The sequence below is a fragment of the Temnothorax longispinosus genome, chromosome 12 (assembly GCF_030848805.1).
Source record: "Temnothorax longispinosus isolate EJ_2023e chromosome 12, Tlon_JGU_v1, whole genome shotgun sequence".
Classification (NCBI taxonomy): Eukaryota; Metazoa; Arthropoda; class Insecta; order Hymenoptera; family Formicidae; genus Temnothorax; species Temnothorax longispinosus.
This window is the reverse complement of record NC_092369.1, coordinates 10,767,963-10,783,542: the sequence shown is the minus strand read 5'-3', so window position 1 is coordinate 10,783,542 and position 15,580 is coordinate 10,767,963. Positions and strand designations below refer to the sequence as shown.

The following is a 15,580-nucleotide window of genomic DNA, read 5'->3' as shown; positions in this document are numbered from 1 at the left end:
AGTTGCGGATAATGATGGCATTGTGCGACGGTGCGTTAATGACATCATTATCCGCAACTTTTTGACCAAGAACGGAACGAATACCATCCAACAGCCATCGAATTCACCTGATTTGGCTCCCTGCGACTTTTTTCTGTTCAATCGAATCAAAAGACCACTACGGAGAACGCGTTTTAGCAGCCGAAAGGAGATAATGGAAAAATCGAAGACGGCTCTGATGGCCATACCGAACACCGAGTATAAAAAATGTTTCGAGGATTGGATCAAGCGCTGGCATAAGTGCGTTGCAGTCGATGGGGAGTACTTCGAAGGGGACAATATTAATATTGATGAATAAACTTGTATTTTGCATTTTCTAAATAAATTCCGGGAACTTTTTGATCAAGGTAGTATATCAATTTTTAAATAGATTATAACTATAGGAATAAATAATGCGTTCAGATATATCAAACAGTATAAATAATACATAGTATACATTTCATTGCTGCACGATGCTATTTTTCAATCAGATGTTTCATTGAAAATTCAAATTAACATAATTTTTTAGAAAAGACTTACACAACACACACACACACACACACATCTCATATAAAATTCTCATAAATCCATATTATAAAAATAATATGATACGGAATGTTAGGTAACGATCGCCTATTCGGCGAGTGAACTTGTACCCTTTTGAAATCATAAACTTTTCTCTTAATTGTCGAATCCCATGCTAGAATTAACGTGCTTATAAGTGATAAGCAGATTATTAATTTATCGCCTCGGATATTCGTATCGGGATGTAAACGTGCGGCGCTATCGTTAGCGATGGGGCTTCATGTATTCATTACTAATCTTAAGAATTGTTGTTAAATACTGTTAAATGTAATTTTTTTTTTTAGATTTTGATTATACTATACGCACTAATTATTGTTTGACTTACAAGACAGCATAACAGCAAGAAAGATAAATCTATAATTAGATATAATCTTTAATTGCAGGATAATTATAATAAATATAGCATATAATGGCCTATATAGTAAATTACATCAATCAATTTGTGAACAATGCCTCTGCAGAATATAATTATAATAATAGAAGTTTAGCCGAAACATCTAGAAATGTAATTGGAGCACCTACCAATTTTCCGAATTATGGAGATTTTGCGGACACATTAGTCATGGTACGTGTTTTCTGATGATATTATTACGTATGTTATTGTTTAGTAGAATGTAATCGTAATCTAACTTATGCACAACTTTCTTGCACAGAGAACTTATGGTTTCGATATCTCAGGATCCCCATGGCAGGATAATTATGTTCCACAAAATCACAGGAACAGCCGTTATAATTATATTGGTATATATACATAACATTTGAATTAATAAATAAGATATTGTTCAAAAAGATACGTTTGTGTTCAGAAAGCATTATAATTAAATTTTCTGTTTTGAAGATCTCGAGTTTCGCCAAGCTGTATATCCAACCACAGTGGCTATATATGAAGTATATAATCCTGGAAGCGTTATTCAAATTTTGGCTCAAGATTCTAATAATGAGTGGTTTCAATTGTGGAATGGGCCTTCTCAGAATGTACCCCCGACATCGAGGATATTTTCTCCACCATTATCGCATCCGTGCAACTTTAAAACGAAAATGATAAGACTGAAATTTATGTCCGGCGTTTTAAAGTATGAATCACGGCTAGATGCCGTGGAGTTGATAGGGACGTCAGAATTAGAGAGGTAATTAAATAATTGTAAATTGTTAAGATTATAGGTAAATTAGATATGATCAATATATATATATATTGATCATTATTTGTAAAAGGTATTATATAATCATTAATTATAAGTAATATTCAATCTTTTTTTATTTTCTTAAGAGGGTATTCTTGTCTAGAATGCTGTTTTTAGAAATGATTTTTAGAACAGAATAAATTTAAAACTTGGATGGATAAGGCTCTGTTGGATGTCCACACGAGAAAAGAACGGGCTAATTAAGAGCCGATCGCTGTTGGTGGCGCGAGATTATAAATTTAAAACTGTTCAAGTTCTCTTTCTGAAAATTTTCACACATATTTATTGTTGCTTTAAAAACATGTTTAAATTTTGTTGGAAAATAAAGAAATTTAACATGTGGTTTTGTACGCTCGGGCATAATAATGCGCGTCTGATTGGCGACCAGTGTTACGGACATTGTATGTATCTGTAGAAAAAAAAAACTAAACATATTCGTAATCTGTATGAGTGTTGTGAAGATTGATATCAGATTCGGCCAGAAAAAAAATTTTTTTACAAAAAGACGCTATATTAAATGTTGATTGTCGATTTTTCCTACGCTTTTTCCTCTTCAGCGAGTTATAAAAAGCAAAAAAAAAAATTTTGTACTCAATTCTGGTACCAACAGCATTCTAGACAAGATAGAATACCTTCTTCATTAACTGCAAATATTCTTGCCATCAGAATATTCACAATTTCAATTTAATTTAATTTAATTTAATTTAATTTGACACCTGATCCTTTTGTTACAGAAACGATGGCATCAATTTGTTCAAATCATTTTTTTCTAATCAACACATGAAAGAAAGAAATTTGGTAGAGTCCGCACAGTCGTCGGAGCCAGTCCCCCTTCTACCCCTCCTATCGCGCCCTACGTGGGGCCATATTCGGGGGACCGTTGCGAGGCCGCAGCCGCCGCCGCCACCAAGGAACGATGGCATCAATTTGTTCGAATCATTTTTTTCTAATCAACACATGAAAGAAATAAATTTGGTGGATCACCATGATGATTTCAACCAACATTGGAACAATTTATCTGTGCTCCCTGTAAGTATGTACGATTGCATGTGTGGAATATAATATGAGTCTCCCAACAATTATACCATGCGACTCTCTGCGGGTCGCGATGGTATGACTTTCCCCACACGTATATATGCCCCGCTTATAGCTCTTCCGACGAGATCGTCGTCGGTAAGAGCGTCGATCGGGGCAATGAATACTGTTGTCAAATTTGTTTATATTTTAAGTCATCGCAGTCGAGCGCTCGCGAGAAAACGCGGTTGATTAGTGTGCTGCCATCTTTAGTAGAAGCACACGCGGCCACCACATGTAATCTCATGTATTAAAATTTTATTTTTTTTTGTTTGCAGGACGAAATAATTATAAAAATTTTTAAAAACTTGGATATGAGGTCGTTGAGCAATATCTACGCAGTAGATAAACGCCTCAAAAAACTAACACGGGATCGAAGTCTTTTAACATTCAATTGTTTAAATTTACGTAATATCCAATATAAAAATTATACTCACGTCCACAATATTATAAATTTTTTCGCACCATGTAAATCTTTAAAACAATTAGATTTAACATTAAGTAAAATGTCTACTAATCATTTATTAAGATTAATAAAAATATTTGGCAAGTTTTTAACACACCTGCGGTTAAGAGACTTCGATTCCGTCAATAACCATGTTTTATTTAAAATTTCGAGGATATGTAAAAATTTGAAAGGTAATTAAATAAATGTGAATTCTTAAGATTACAGGATATTATCAATATATATATATATATATATATGTATATATTATTTTTTAGTATTGGATCTTGCTGCATGTCGAGGTGTAACAGACAGAGGCCTCTCGTACGTAAAAAATTTAACAGGTCTAGAACATTTGGACCTAAGAATGACGTACGCAACATCTACATCTGTCTGCAAAATATTGCAAAATAATCCCCGAATGCGCGTCTTACTTTTGCCCGGCGAGGCAGAAGATCTGGATGCAGACGCAATTACAACGCAATTGAGAAATTCGTGTCCAGATTTGGAAATTCTAGACATATCGGGAGGTATTATTTCGTCGCGAAATATTGACGACCTCTGCGAATGTGAAAATTTACAAAAACTGCATATTTTATGGATGTAAGTTTGTGCTATATTTTTTTAAATGCATGTTATCATATTCTTTAATTCTTTATTGAAATTTGTATGTTTTCGAAATTTACATCTCTTGCAAATCATGAACGGTTGTTGTTTTTTTTCTTTGCGATTGAACCGTAGTAATAGTATGGTTTTTGTTACAGGAACGATGGCACACTCCATAGACATTTGTTCCATAGATTGTTTTCTTCCTGTCCACGCTTGGAAGAAATCAATTCCGTAAATCACCATGACGATTTCAACGAGCTGACACTGTCCAAAAATGTAAAAGGACTATACTTGCGACAGTTGTCTAGTTCCACCATTGTTGAGCAGCATCCCAAATTAAGATCAATTCATGTGATGGATGACAATATTCACAATTGCGACTTCTTGGGACAGATCAAGGATGTGTCTATCTGGAGTATAATATCTGGAGAATGTCTTAATGGAGAAATCTGACTATGAATGACTATGAATCTGACTCTGAATTTCTGACTATGTCAAGAGACATCGCAAAGTAACTCGCAAGTAGAAATAAGAATAATGTGTAGTAATGTATTAATGTAATAATGTAATAATATGATATATAAAATAATCTAATCATAGAATTGAAATTATAAGAAAAGGAACAATAAATAAAATATTTACAAATTCGTTTGAATCTTTAATTTCGCTTATAGATATAAATTTAAGATTTAAAAAGAAGATAAACGATTGAGAAAATGATTTAAAGAAAAGTCGCCGCATGTACGAATTCATTTAAAAAACATTTTTTTTTTTTAATTATAAGCACATTTTATTCTCTCCGGAAGAATCTTAAGTTTCCCGGGGCCCTTCCACTGACGCACGCGAGGACAACCGTGGAGTTTTAGCCGGTAAGAAGAATCCGGCACTCCCCTTGTCTTTGCCAGAAGACGGGGGGGTCTTCCCCCTCTTGAGGGGGCTACTGGGTAAACCGGGCTCGCCCGGGATCCCAGTAGTCGAAGATTTCTCCATGTTAAAAAAAAAAGCACATTTTATTCAAAACTATTTTTTCTATAAATATAGTGTAAAAAGTTGTGTTAAATATAAAATAAAGATTTATGCTAAAATGTATATATATAATTTAAGTTATTTTTTAAATTCAATAAAATATAATCAAATTGTAGTTTGCACGTTTATACATTTGACCGTCGAGAAGTGAGAAATCAATCCCTACGGCTATCGAGAAGTAATTAAATTTTCTAATCTATCGATTGCGTTCACAAATATGCAAATGCAACTGATATGTTTTTATATTAAAACTTTCAACGTTTTAAATTTGTTCCTTTAAAAAAGAAAAAAAATAAGAATTTTAGGAATTCTTGGAAGTCGATCATGTATCTTGAAAGAAAGTAAAAATTACAAAAGTTAACAGACTTACTAGATTTCGACGTGATTTCGACCAATGAAATCGTAGATAAGACTAGAGAGTAGATAATTTACTAGAGTAACTAGTATAGATTTTCTCACTTTTATAATACTCACTCTTTTCAACATGATCGACCCCTTGGAATTCAGCAATTCCCGAAATTTGTGAACCCTGCGATTTAGAATTTTAAGAATTCTTATAATCGAGTTCAATGATTCCTGAAACTCGAATCCTTGGTTATATTTCTTAATTATTTGATCATATTCTCTTTGATACTTTACCGTCGAATGTATGCCGGTGCATTATTTTTGAAATATTTCTAAATATTGAGTATAACGACCCTCTTCCTGATTTCTTTAAAGTTTTCAAATTTTGTGTATTTTGGGTCATAAAAAAGATTAAAATAGTTAAAAATTTCTGGAAATCTGCCTGCACGGCGAAGGAAAATAGTTTTCGGAACGCGCGGAACTCCGCGTTTGTATTTTATCTGCCCGATTATTGATCGGTCATCGGACGGCAGAACTCCACGACAACGAGTGGTTCCCGTTTGCGGATCCTCCAGAAACGTAAATAGTGCATGACAGCTGCGGGCGCACGTGGTATATAGGCCTTTTTAGATCGTCGGTGCTTATTGACCAGTTTATCGCGAGACGTAGCCGTCATTCCAAGATGTGGATACTGCCGATTAAAACGACGTTGTCATGTCAGGTAAGAGAAGCTTTGGTTGGTTTAGCTCCACCTTCTTGCATCTCATGCTTGAGATAATATATTCGAGACATGTATCGGGAATATATCGAGAATTTAAGTATGGAACTTAGGGAATATATGATACTCCCTTTCCTCTTCTACTAATTTGCGATTCTAAAGATTCGAGCCTTCTCAATTAATTGGCGCTGCGTTTGCACGTTTATTGCGTCTTAGACTATTGACGTTATATTAATAGTCCCGCCATTCAATAATATTTTCATAGCAGAAGCGTACGTTATCGTAAGCTGTTATCGTAAAACCGCAAAAAATAAAAAATCATTTTTGTACGTCAAAATCTGTCAATCGCGGCGATTAACTTATCACGTAATATGTTAGTTTGTTAACGTGGATAAAAGATTAAATCAAGAAACAAGTTATATAATTAAGAATTTTGCCTTGGGCAATTTAGCCAGATTGAATTAATTGTCGGTCAACTCAATCAGAGATCGTTGGTCAGAGTCGCTCTAATATATAAACAATATCTATAGTTCTATCAATGCAGGTCAATCTCAGAACTAGAAAAGGATAAAAAGTACATTAAATCGAGATTAAAGTCGATCAACATTAGATAGAAACAGACATAATGAGCATTTCCATTGGGTCATCAATATAATTTCTCTTTATTATTGCTGTTATTAATGGAGCGGGAAAACATCTTTCATAATCGGTTCACGCACGGCGCGCTTGGTCACGTGACATCGTGACCACGTTGCGCATCGCGCAAGCTCGGTCGAACAGCTGACTCAGCTGAGCTCTCGACGGCAGTCGACGCATGCATATGCCGCGAAGTGCGCAGCAAATTAGCCCGATATCGGCGCGCTATCTGGCAGCGCGAATCGACGAGGAGAATTCGAGGTTACGCCGAATCTACGCCTGGGACCGAACACCTCCCCGTACGTAATGCGTATCGCCGTTATCAGCGGACGCGCGCTTATCTACTAATTCTTATCTGATTCCGCTGTCGGAATCTCGACGCTCACGGATTCGCGACTCGCCAGGCGATTTCTCGCGACCGCCGGACATCGCGCGATAATCGCTCGATAGAACATGGATCTGTCATTTTCTACTCTCGCTCGCTGTATCGGGTGACCCGCGAATTTTGACAACGGCTTTGCGAGAGCGCGTTTCTAAATGCGCGAGCTACATCTCGCAAAGTACTCGCCGTTTTCGACGAATATTTTACTTCAATGCACTTTTAAAAAACAATTAAGTATTTTAGCATAGAAATATAAAATTCAAGCGAGGTTATCAAAAATGTCGACCCGACATCCTTACTATCGCCAGGCATAATGTCATGCAACGGGAGCCGTGAAAATACTTCCTCTCACATGCCCCTGAAATGCAGCAGGGAACCTCTTTTCTTATCTCCCGTTTCCACGAAATATTTGAGTGTCCCTCCCCCCTCGCTCTCCTTCTACCATTTTTAGTAGCATCCCTTTTTTTCCCCCGAATCCCTCACCGTTCTGTTACGGGATTCCTCCCACAAAATCCCTCTTTACTTCCAGCTTTCCCCCTGAATACTCCGGAGATTTGAATCCTGTATTTCTGTGCTACTGATACATTTAATTTTCTATTTAAATTCAATACACTTTCTGAATTGAATATCGGATTAAGTGGGCCACCCTGTATGCTCTAGAATGCATTACTGAAGTATAGTTATTTATTTTAGACATACTTAAACAATTTGTATATTCATATATTTCAATTTTGTATACTTTTACCGTGCTTACGCATTGTATTTTTAGATAGTTCTACTTTTGAATGCTGTAGACGCGAAAATAAATAAATTGTGGTATTCGATTTTTAATTAATATATTTTAAATGGAAAATTGCACGTTTGACAATTAATTTCATAGAAATAAAACGTAAAACTTTTTACTCCAATATTTACCGAAATAATTCAGAAATTTCGATTTTCACTTCTATAAATTCTCTATTTTTATTGAAAGAAACTACTTATTATTGCCTGGTTATTATGCGTCCATGAAATGAGCAACGCTATTATAATACTGCTTATTTCATAATTAATAATTAAAATTGATTTGATTTATCGGCGCTGTATATATTGTGTGTCCAGGATCATCTTCGCTGCGTGTATTCTCCATGCCAAGCGTGTTATGATTTCGGGAAGATGTAACTCATCATCAATAGCTCGCTGCATATCTGAGTTATCTAAGAAACAGTGGAGTGCGGGAACGCAAGGGTATCGCAAAAAGTATCTCACCAAAAGTGCTCTACCCTCCGTTGAGTGCGATATGAAGAAGTAATTATATTACGTACACATGCACACGATTATATATATTTTATTTATTATATTTATATTATGTTGCTTACTGTTTGGTAAAAATTAAAGTTTGAAAATGATTATTAACCAATCACGTTTAAAAAAACCAGGTTGTGCCAGTCAGTGCCTATTCTGTCGACATCCGGTAGAACGGCGTCGACATCCCGACAGGATAGCGAGAAAGAAACCGATCAGCCTGAAGTGAAAAAGAATCGCTTGAGGCTGGAAAAGTCGCCGTATCTATTGGAACATGCGACCAATCCTGTGGACTGGTATCCCTGGGGCGACGAGGCCCTGGAAAAGGCGAAGAAGGAAAATAAGCTAATTTTCGTGTCGATCGGCTACTCTACGTGTCACTGGTGCCACGTGATGGAGAAGGAATCGTTTAAGAACGAAGAAGTCGCGAAAATTATGAACGAGAACTACGTTAATATCAAAGTGGATAGAGAAGAGAGGCCCGATATCGACATGATGTGCATGATGTTTATTCAGGCAGGTGTCAAATTTATTGCTATGCACTATGTGAGGGCCAAGAATAAACAGCAAAATGTATATGCTACTTATAATTATATATTAATTCTGTTGAATATACTAACGAAGAGGTATCCACATTTTACAGAGATTGAGAGGCCATGGCGGTTGGCCATTGAGTGTTTTCCTGACGCCGGATTTGATGCCGTTAACGGGCGGAACGTACTTTAGCTCTGCAATGTTTACGTTGTACTTGACACGAATTGCGAAGGAGGTATATATGCGGATACTTTCTTATCTGATACGAACATTTTCGCTTGATTTACGTTACGAATTCGCATTTAATTTGTCATATATAATCGTGCGAATTAAATGTTATTTTCGTCCTACAGGATAAAATTATAGATACATAAATGATATTTTCTTTTGTTCTAGTGGACGGAGGAGAAAAACAAAATGGTCAAGTCCGCCACTACTATAGCAGAACGTTTGAAGGAATTGGCCTCGAGCAGACATGACGTGAAAGTGAGCGAATGCTACTAAAGATTTCGAGACTTTAAAACTATTTTAACATCGTATCTTATTCATTGATCTTTGTGACACAGGACGATGGAGTTCCTGCGATTGATTGCGCTTTCTTGTGCGCTCACGTTCTAATGAACATATACGATAAGGAATACGGCGGATTTGGCAGCTCATCCGCCACGAACCCGAACTCACCGAAATTTCCCGAACCGTGCAATTTAAATTTTCTTCTCAGTATGCACGTTCTAAGTACTTCTACCATGTTGGTTGAGATGTCTTTAGATGCAACCCTGAATACCTTGAGGAAAATGGCTTACGGTGGAATTCACGATCACATAGGGAAAGTAAGGCCCCTTCGTTTTCGCTATTACAACACGCGAATCGAATAGTTTTAAATTGTTCGTCTTTCAGGGATTTCACCGGTACACCGTGGACGCTCGATGGAGAGTTCCTCACTTCGAGAAAATGCTTTACGATCAAGCTCTGTTAATACAATGCTACGCCGACGCGTACATCGTTACGAAAGATACCTTCTTTTCCGATATCGTGGACGATATCGCGGTGTACGTCCTACGTATGCTGCAACACATGGTATTATATATTGCTTTTTCATTCGTTCGTCTAGCAGTATTTTGAATGTATTTCCTAGATACAATGCTCATTCTAATTTACAAGAAATATTTTTCCTCACTTAGACTTTTTGAAATCAAAGTTGTACAGAGCGACAAACATGTAGGAGGATATAAAATATTTACAGCATGTACATTATTCAGGAAGGTGGTTTCTTCAGTGCGGAGGACGCGGACTCGCTACCCAAGTCAGATGCGCCAGCGAAGCGGGAAGGCGCATTTTATGTTTGGACCTATGACAGTCTTAAGACTCTTTTAAAAAAGAAAGTACCTGGTAAGGACAATGTTAGATATTTTGACCTTATCTGCCGACAATTCTCAGTGCGGAAGGAGGGAAATGTAGAAAGCCCACAAGTATGTTTTGCAATCGAAATCGTAAAACAAGATATTTATAAAGCAAAATTTGTGAATGCGATATTGTTCTGCAATACAGGATCCTCATGGCGAGCTTACAGGCAAGAACGTATTTTGGATGGAGTCGGGAATAGAGGATACCGCTAATCATTTTAAGCTTAGCGTAGAGGACACACAAAAGTATATAAACGAGGCCTGTACTATATTGTTTTTCGACAGAACAAATAGACCGTGGCCCAGCCTGGACGACAAGATCGTAACAGCATGGAACGGTAATGAATTATGATAAGTTTGTGTCATCGTCGCCGTGACAGATTTCGTGACACTCATTTCCGTAATGTCTGATTACGATTTTTTTTATCTATTTACAGGTCTTATGATAAGTGGCCTTGCGCGTGCTGGAATAGCTGTGAAAAACAAGAAGTATGTTGAAGCAGCGACAGAAGCTGCCACATTCGTGGAGCGATATCTATTTGATAAAAAGAAACGCATACTGCTTCGCAGTTGTTATCGCAGTAGGACGGACGACAAAATTATACAGAGGTAAATACTGTTATACATCTGCATTCATGTCACACATGCAAAATAATCTATGATACGATTTATAGGAGCGCCCCGATACCTGGCTTCCATGAGGATTACGCATTTCTCGTGAAGGGATTGCTCGACTTGTACGAGGCCACCTTCGACCCGCATTGGATCGAATTTGCCGAGGAGCTGCAGGATACTCAGGATCGATTGTTCTGGGACTCGGAGGATGGCGGTTACTTCGCTATGGCCGAGGAGTCTTCAATACTTACACGAATGAAAGACTGTACGTTTGGCTGCTTTTCTAATAATTTTAGTTTGATCATTAAATGTCAAGATTTAAAACGCACGTGACGCAGTGACCATTACGTCAAGTAAACAAAGTCAAGCGAAATCTAATTCTGCCGTAAAGATTATCGCATCCAAATCTTTACAATATTATCTATTAAATATTTTACTACATTCTTAGTCGTAGAATTCACATATAGGTCGTCAGTTTAACAAATTTTATTAACGTCTTTTGTTGCAGCTGACGATGGCGCGCAGCCGTCTAGTAATTCAATCGCGTGTTCCAATATGTTGCGCCTAGCGATTTACCTGGATCGCGACGATCTCAGGAATAAAGCTGAGAAACTTCTGTGCGCGTTCGGCAACAAACTTGTGAGCTGTCCGGCTGCATGTCCACAAATGATGTTATCGCTAATCGAATATCATCACCCGACGCAGGTGCGTGCCTCTGCTATTAAAAGCCGCTGACAATAGCGCTTTCGTGAGATTGTAAGCTCTCGACACGTGTCTGCAATGGGTCTTTCTTTTCAGATTTACGTAACAGGGAAAACGGATGCCAAGGAGACGATTGAGATGTTGGACATAATCCGCGAGCGTCTGATGCCTGGTAGAGTGCTCATATTAGCCGATGCTGAGCAATCGGACAACATACTGTTCCGTAGAAACATGATTGTTAAAAGAATGAAGCCGCAGAAAAACCGGGCGACGGCCTTCATATGCCGTGATTATTCATGCTCTCTACCCATCTCAAACACCAGCCTCCTCATTTCTGAGTTGGATAAAAAGGTGTTTACAGATTTATAAGTGGCTAGATCACGCGTTACTATTTACGTTGCGACGCGCGTCCCACGAAACGTCGAAAACGACGGAACAACGAAGTAGGGAAGACGCCGTCGCCAAAAATTACATAATATAATGTTAAATAGTACAGTCTTAGCTCGTAGATTAATGTACTCGGTTGCTAGCACGACTGACAAGGGAAGGTTTCCAAGTATAAATGGCATATACCAAACCTATACAGATCTGATTTGCACGTACTTGGTCGGAAATGAAGATACATAAGATTTGATTAAATTCTTACGGTTTTAATTTTTTCAAATTTTTGATATCAGATCAAAATAATACACAGCCAACGATCTGTAAAATTCGGATATATTTGATATTTGTGCTTATAAAGCAAAGGGCTTAGAAGTTCTTTAAAAGAACTTGATCTGATACCAAATTTGAAAAATTAAAACCGTAAGAATTTAATCAAATCTTATGTAACATAGCAAATTTGCTAGAAAAGCAAGAACTGACAAAATAATGTACGCCCAATAGTCCATAAAATTTGGATATTTAATATTTGTGCTTATATCGCAAAGATTTTAAGCTTATAAATGATGAATTTCACTTTTTGATTATTTAAATAACGGGAGGTTCTTAAGGTTTGGAATAAGACTAATCTTATCGCTGTGTCTCCAACTGATAGTGAAGTTCCAGTTATTTGACACAAAACTTCTGTTACTCTATTTATTCTTTTTCTCTTGAACTTTTTCTTCTCCTCTTAAACGAGGAACCTTCCTCTTAAACTCTCCTCCCCTTAATCCTCCTCGTAATACGCGGGCGAGATCGAATCACAGACCTTTCAGTTACTATAATCATTCGCGAACTCACAGAGCCACGCGTCATCCCCTTATCCAACAACAAATCTGTATAGCTTTGACATTATGCGATTTACACTTGGGAGCCTTCTTTATTTGTGAGTACATCATTCGTAAGCACAAATAAATCGGCAGCATGCTGCAACTGATAAACAGATGTATAGATATTCGTTGAGAAAGAACGAGAAAAGTTTTAGTTTGTACCTGGGAAGACCGAATTAAAAGATAGGTTCCAATCCAAAACGGATGGAGATCGCGTAGTATTTATGTACTTCAATGTGAAAATGCGATTTTAAAGCGTGAATTCTATTAATATTCTAGTATTCTATTGATGTAGCAATGGTCATGATAAACCAGTTGTACTACTCTGATAAATTTTCTGTTACTAAAACCCTAATTTCAGCATGTATATGCATACGCGTGTACAGTTGAGGAATTATAAATTATATTATATATCTCTCTCTAAATTACAGGAATTGTCACGTTGTTTTCACGTTAAGCAAATTTAACAATTTAAAAGCAATTTCTCATGAGTGTGTGACACTTGCTAAAGTGTCTCTGTCTCAGATTTTATTTCTTGATTTTCACAGGGGTGTCTATCATCGTTATACTTAAATCGAACGTATATATTATAAATTACTAATTAGTTATATGAAATAATCAAAGATGACTTTACAATTCTAAACGATGAAGTAACTTTACTCTATATTTTCCAAAGATTCAATTTCAATCAAAATTTCGTCGTTTAGTGATAGGTATCTGTCGCAAGTAGACAAATAATAGAGCGAAATATTGATAGCAATGGCACTGGTATTATTCCAGACAGTAAAATTTAAATTAATTGATGGTAAAATTAAATTGTTGAATTTTATAAAACTTGTTAAATCACACATGCGCGCGCGCTTTCGAGACATCTACACAAAACAATAGTCTTTCATATACATATGTACAAAAAATATTTTATAAATGTAGAGAACATGTAATGTCGATCGCTAATAAATAAATAAATATAAAAATTAAAAAAATTTTTTTTTTAATATATGTGATACAAAGATTTTTGTAAGTAAATAATTAAAATTTAAATCAAGAAATCTAGTCCGAGTATAAGATCGTGCCGATTTGCTTAATTATCAGTTTTATCTCCTTTTCGACGTCGAACAAGGCTTGAACTTGGTTGACAATTTTCCGCTGTCAAGTCTGTTCACGTCATCTGAAATTATTTATGACGTTTAAAGAGACATTGCGTTATTACTGCGTTAAAGTTCCTGTGCATCAATCTCGTTGCAATAATTTATAAAGATCGTATCCGCGATTTGACACACTTGCTTATCAACCGCCGAAAGTGCAGCGTGCAGCGTATATTTACATAAACGTCAACAAAAATATGGCGCTGGTCTACGCTAGGTATGTCGTAAAATTTGCTTTTTATTTTGAAACATGTTGCTTGTTTGATTGAAACGAAAACGATGTCTTCTTTTAGACTTCTCTGCCGGCGTAATGTCGATTTTAGACATTTCCGAAGCATATACACATGCAGGTAAGTCCTTACATAATGCATAACCTCTTATTTACATAACTGTCAGAGTATAAAGAATATAATTTCGATTTATTTTTTACGAAAGTAGTCACAAGATTATCATGTGTGGATTAAACGCAACGCTATTTACTCGCGTAGCTTTAGTTTGAATACTCATGTTTATCATATGAATCTTGTCACTTTATTTTCTATTGATTGTGTCTGGCAAGTCGCAATAAGATGTTGACAAAGCGTATGCTTGTTTCAGCCCTCTCAGCTCCACGGTTTCGAAACCGTTACTTTCGAGCGCGACATGCGAATCCCACGACGAGAAGAACATGCGTCTGAAGAGACCGTTATCGCCGCACATGACCATCTATCAAATTCAGTTAACGACAGTGCTCTCAATAACGCATCGCACTACTGGTATTATGCTCGCCAGTTATGCAATGTTCCTTGGTTTAGGTAAGATATATAATCCTAATTTATATATTCAGTTTAGTTTATCTAATGTATGTAATACGAGTATGCCCAAGTTGGATATTGTTGAATCTGTAAATCTTATGTTTCAGGCACGTTGTTTATACCTGGCGGTATCCCCTGCTTTATCGAAACAGTGGATAATTTGTGCTTGCCTTTGCCTGTACTGTTCGCTGGCAAAATGTTACTTGCGCTGCCTGCTACTTATCACTTGTTCAATGGAATACGTCATTTGGTATGTGACTGCAATATTAAATAATTATATAATAAATGTGGTCTTATTTTAAGAAGGATGGTTGCATCAATATGATGAGAATTAGTTTAAATTTGTCTATGGAAATCTGTCGTCCATGCCAAAGTTGAAGACAAAGTTGAAAACAATTGTCTGTATGGTTGTCTAATTCTTATTATATTAATTTGAAAATGGCAATGTAAAAATCGACAATTATTATATTTAACTTACATTCCATTATTGTTCAGGAGTTGGCATGATAATCTCATTAGCATTTTACATTTTAACGCTATATCAATAAATTGTCATGTGTTCTTATGAATTTGCAGGCTTGGGATTTGGGAATGTTTCTATCGATTAAAAAAGTGTATAGCACTGGATATGTGGTATCTGCCCTGGCAGCAATCTCCGCACTTGCACTTGCGGCGATGTAAGTGACGTACATTCTTCAGGAAACAATTCTTTAAAATTAGTTGTATCATCATATTATATTATAACTACATTGAATTAATGCCTCAATTACAGAATAAAATAATTTATTAGACCTTATATGTGTTCGATTTTTCATACTCTGATTTAGAATCGAA

The 15,580-nt window shown here is 36.4% G+C and overlaps 2 protein-coding genes and 1 long non-coding RNA gene across 5 annotated transcripts; all 3 read left to right on the top strand.

Annotated features, from left to right (window-relative positions):
* The first annotated feature begins 3,686 nt into the window (after positions 1-3,686).
* Positions 3,687-4,557, top strand: LOC139823266 (uncharacterized). The gene is made up of 2 exons (XR_011734729.1): positions 3,687-3,906; positions 4,068-4,557. It is a non-coding gene; the product is annotated as an uncharacterized lncRNA (long non-coding RNA).
* Positions 4,558-5,842: 1,285 nt separating this feature from the next.
* Positions 5,843-13,790, top strand: LOC139822641 (spermatogenesis-associated protein 20). 3 transcript variants are annotated; one of them, XM_071794549.1, is made up of 13 exons: positions 5,843-5,862; positions 8,121-8,306; positions 8,438-8,819; positions 8,947-9,072; positions 9,234-9,323; positions 9,404-9,667; positions 9,735-9,914; positions 10,097-10,306; positions 10,386-10,578; positions 10,678-10,849; positions 10,915-11,120; positions 11,364-11,560; positions 11,654-13,790. In XM_071794549.1, the coding sequence occupies exons 2-13, from the start codon at positions 8,161-8,163 to the stop codon at positions 11,924-11,926; spliced, it is 2,439 nt and encodes an 812-aa protein (XP_071650650.1). In that variant the 5' UTR covers positions 5,843-5,862; positions 8,121-8,160; the 3' UTR covers positions 11,927-13,790. The 3 variants fall into 3 exon arrangements, with proteins under 3 accessions (XP_071650650.1, XP_071650649.1, XP_071650648.1); XM_071794548.1 differs by lacking the exon at positions 5,843-5,862 and adding an exon at positions 5,869-6,004; XM_071794547.1 differs by lacking the exon at positions 5,843-5,862 and adding an exon at positions 6,777-6,936.
* A 242-nt stretch (positions 13,791-14,032) lies between these two features.
* On the top strand, positions 14,033-15,542 carry LOC139822645 (succinate dehydrogenase cytochrome b560 subunit, mitochondrial). Its single transcript, XM_071794553.1, has 5 exons — positions 14,033-14,169; positions 14,246-14,302; positions 14,550-14,746; positions 14,854-14,996; positions 15,323-15,542. Exons 1-5 carry the CDS (start codon positions 14,150-14,152, stop codon positions 15,425-15,427), a joined length of 522 nt encoding a protein of 173 aa, XP_071650654.1. The 5' UTR covers positions 14,033-14,149; the 3' UTR covers positions 15,428-15,542.
* The last annotated feature ends 38 nt before the right edge of the window (positions 15,543-15,580 follow it).

Bases quoted from the DNA above. Each gene is read 5' to 3' on its own strand.
- LOC139822641 (XM_071794549.1), top strand. From the start codon at position 8,161: ATGATTTCGGGAAGATGTAACTCATCATCAATAGCTCGCTGCATATCT. The intron at 9,073-9,233 runs GTATATATGCGG...CTTTTGTTCTAG, and splicing joins TGACACGAATTGCGAAGGAG to TGGACGGAGGAGAAAAACAA. The intron at 9,915-10,096 runs GTATTATATATT...TACATTATTCAG, and splicing joins TACGTATGCTGCAACACATG to GAAGGTGGTTTCTTCAGTGC.
- LOC139822645 (XM_071794553.1), top strand. From the start codon at position 14,150: ATGGCGCTGGTCTACGCTAG. The intron at 14,170-14,245 runs GTATGTCGTAAA...GTCTTCTTTTAG, and splicing joins ATGGCGCTGGTCTACGCTAG to ACTTCTCTGCCGGCGTAATG. The intron at 14,747-14,853 runs GTAAGATATATA...CTTATGTTTCAG, and splicing joins TGCAATGTTCCTTGGTTTAG to GCACGTTGTTTATACCTGGC.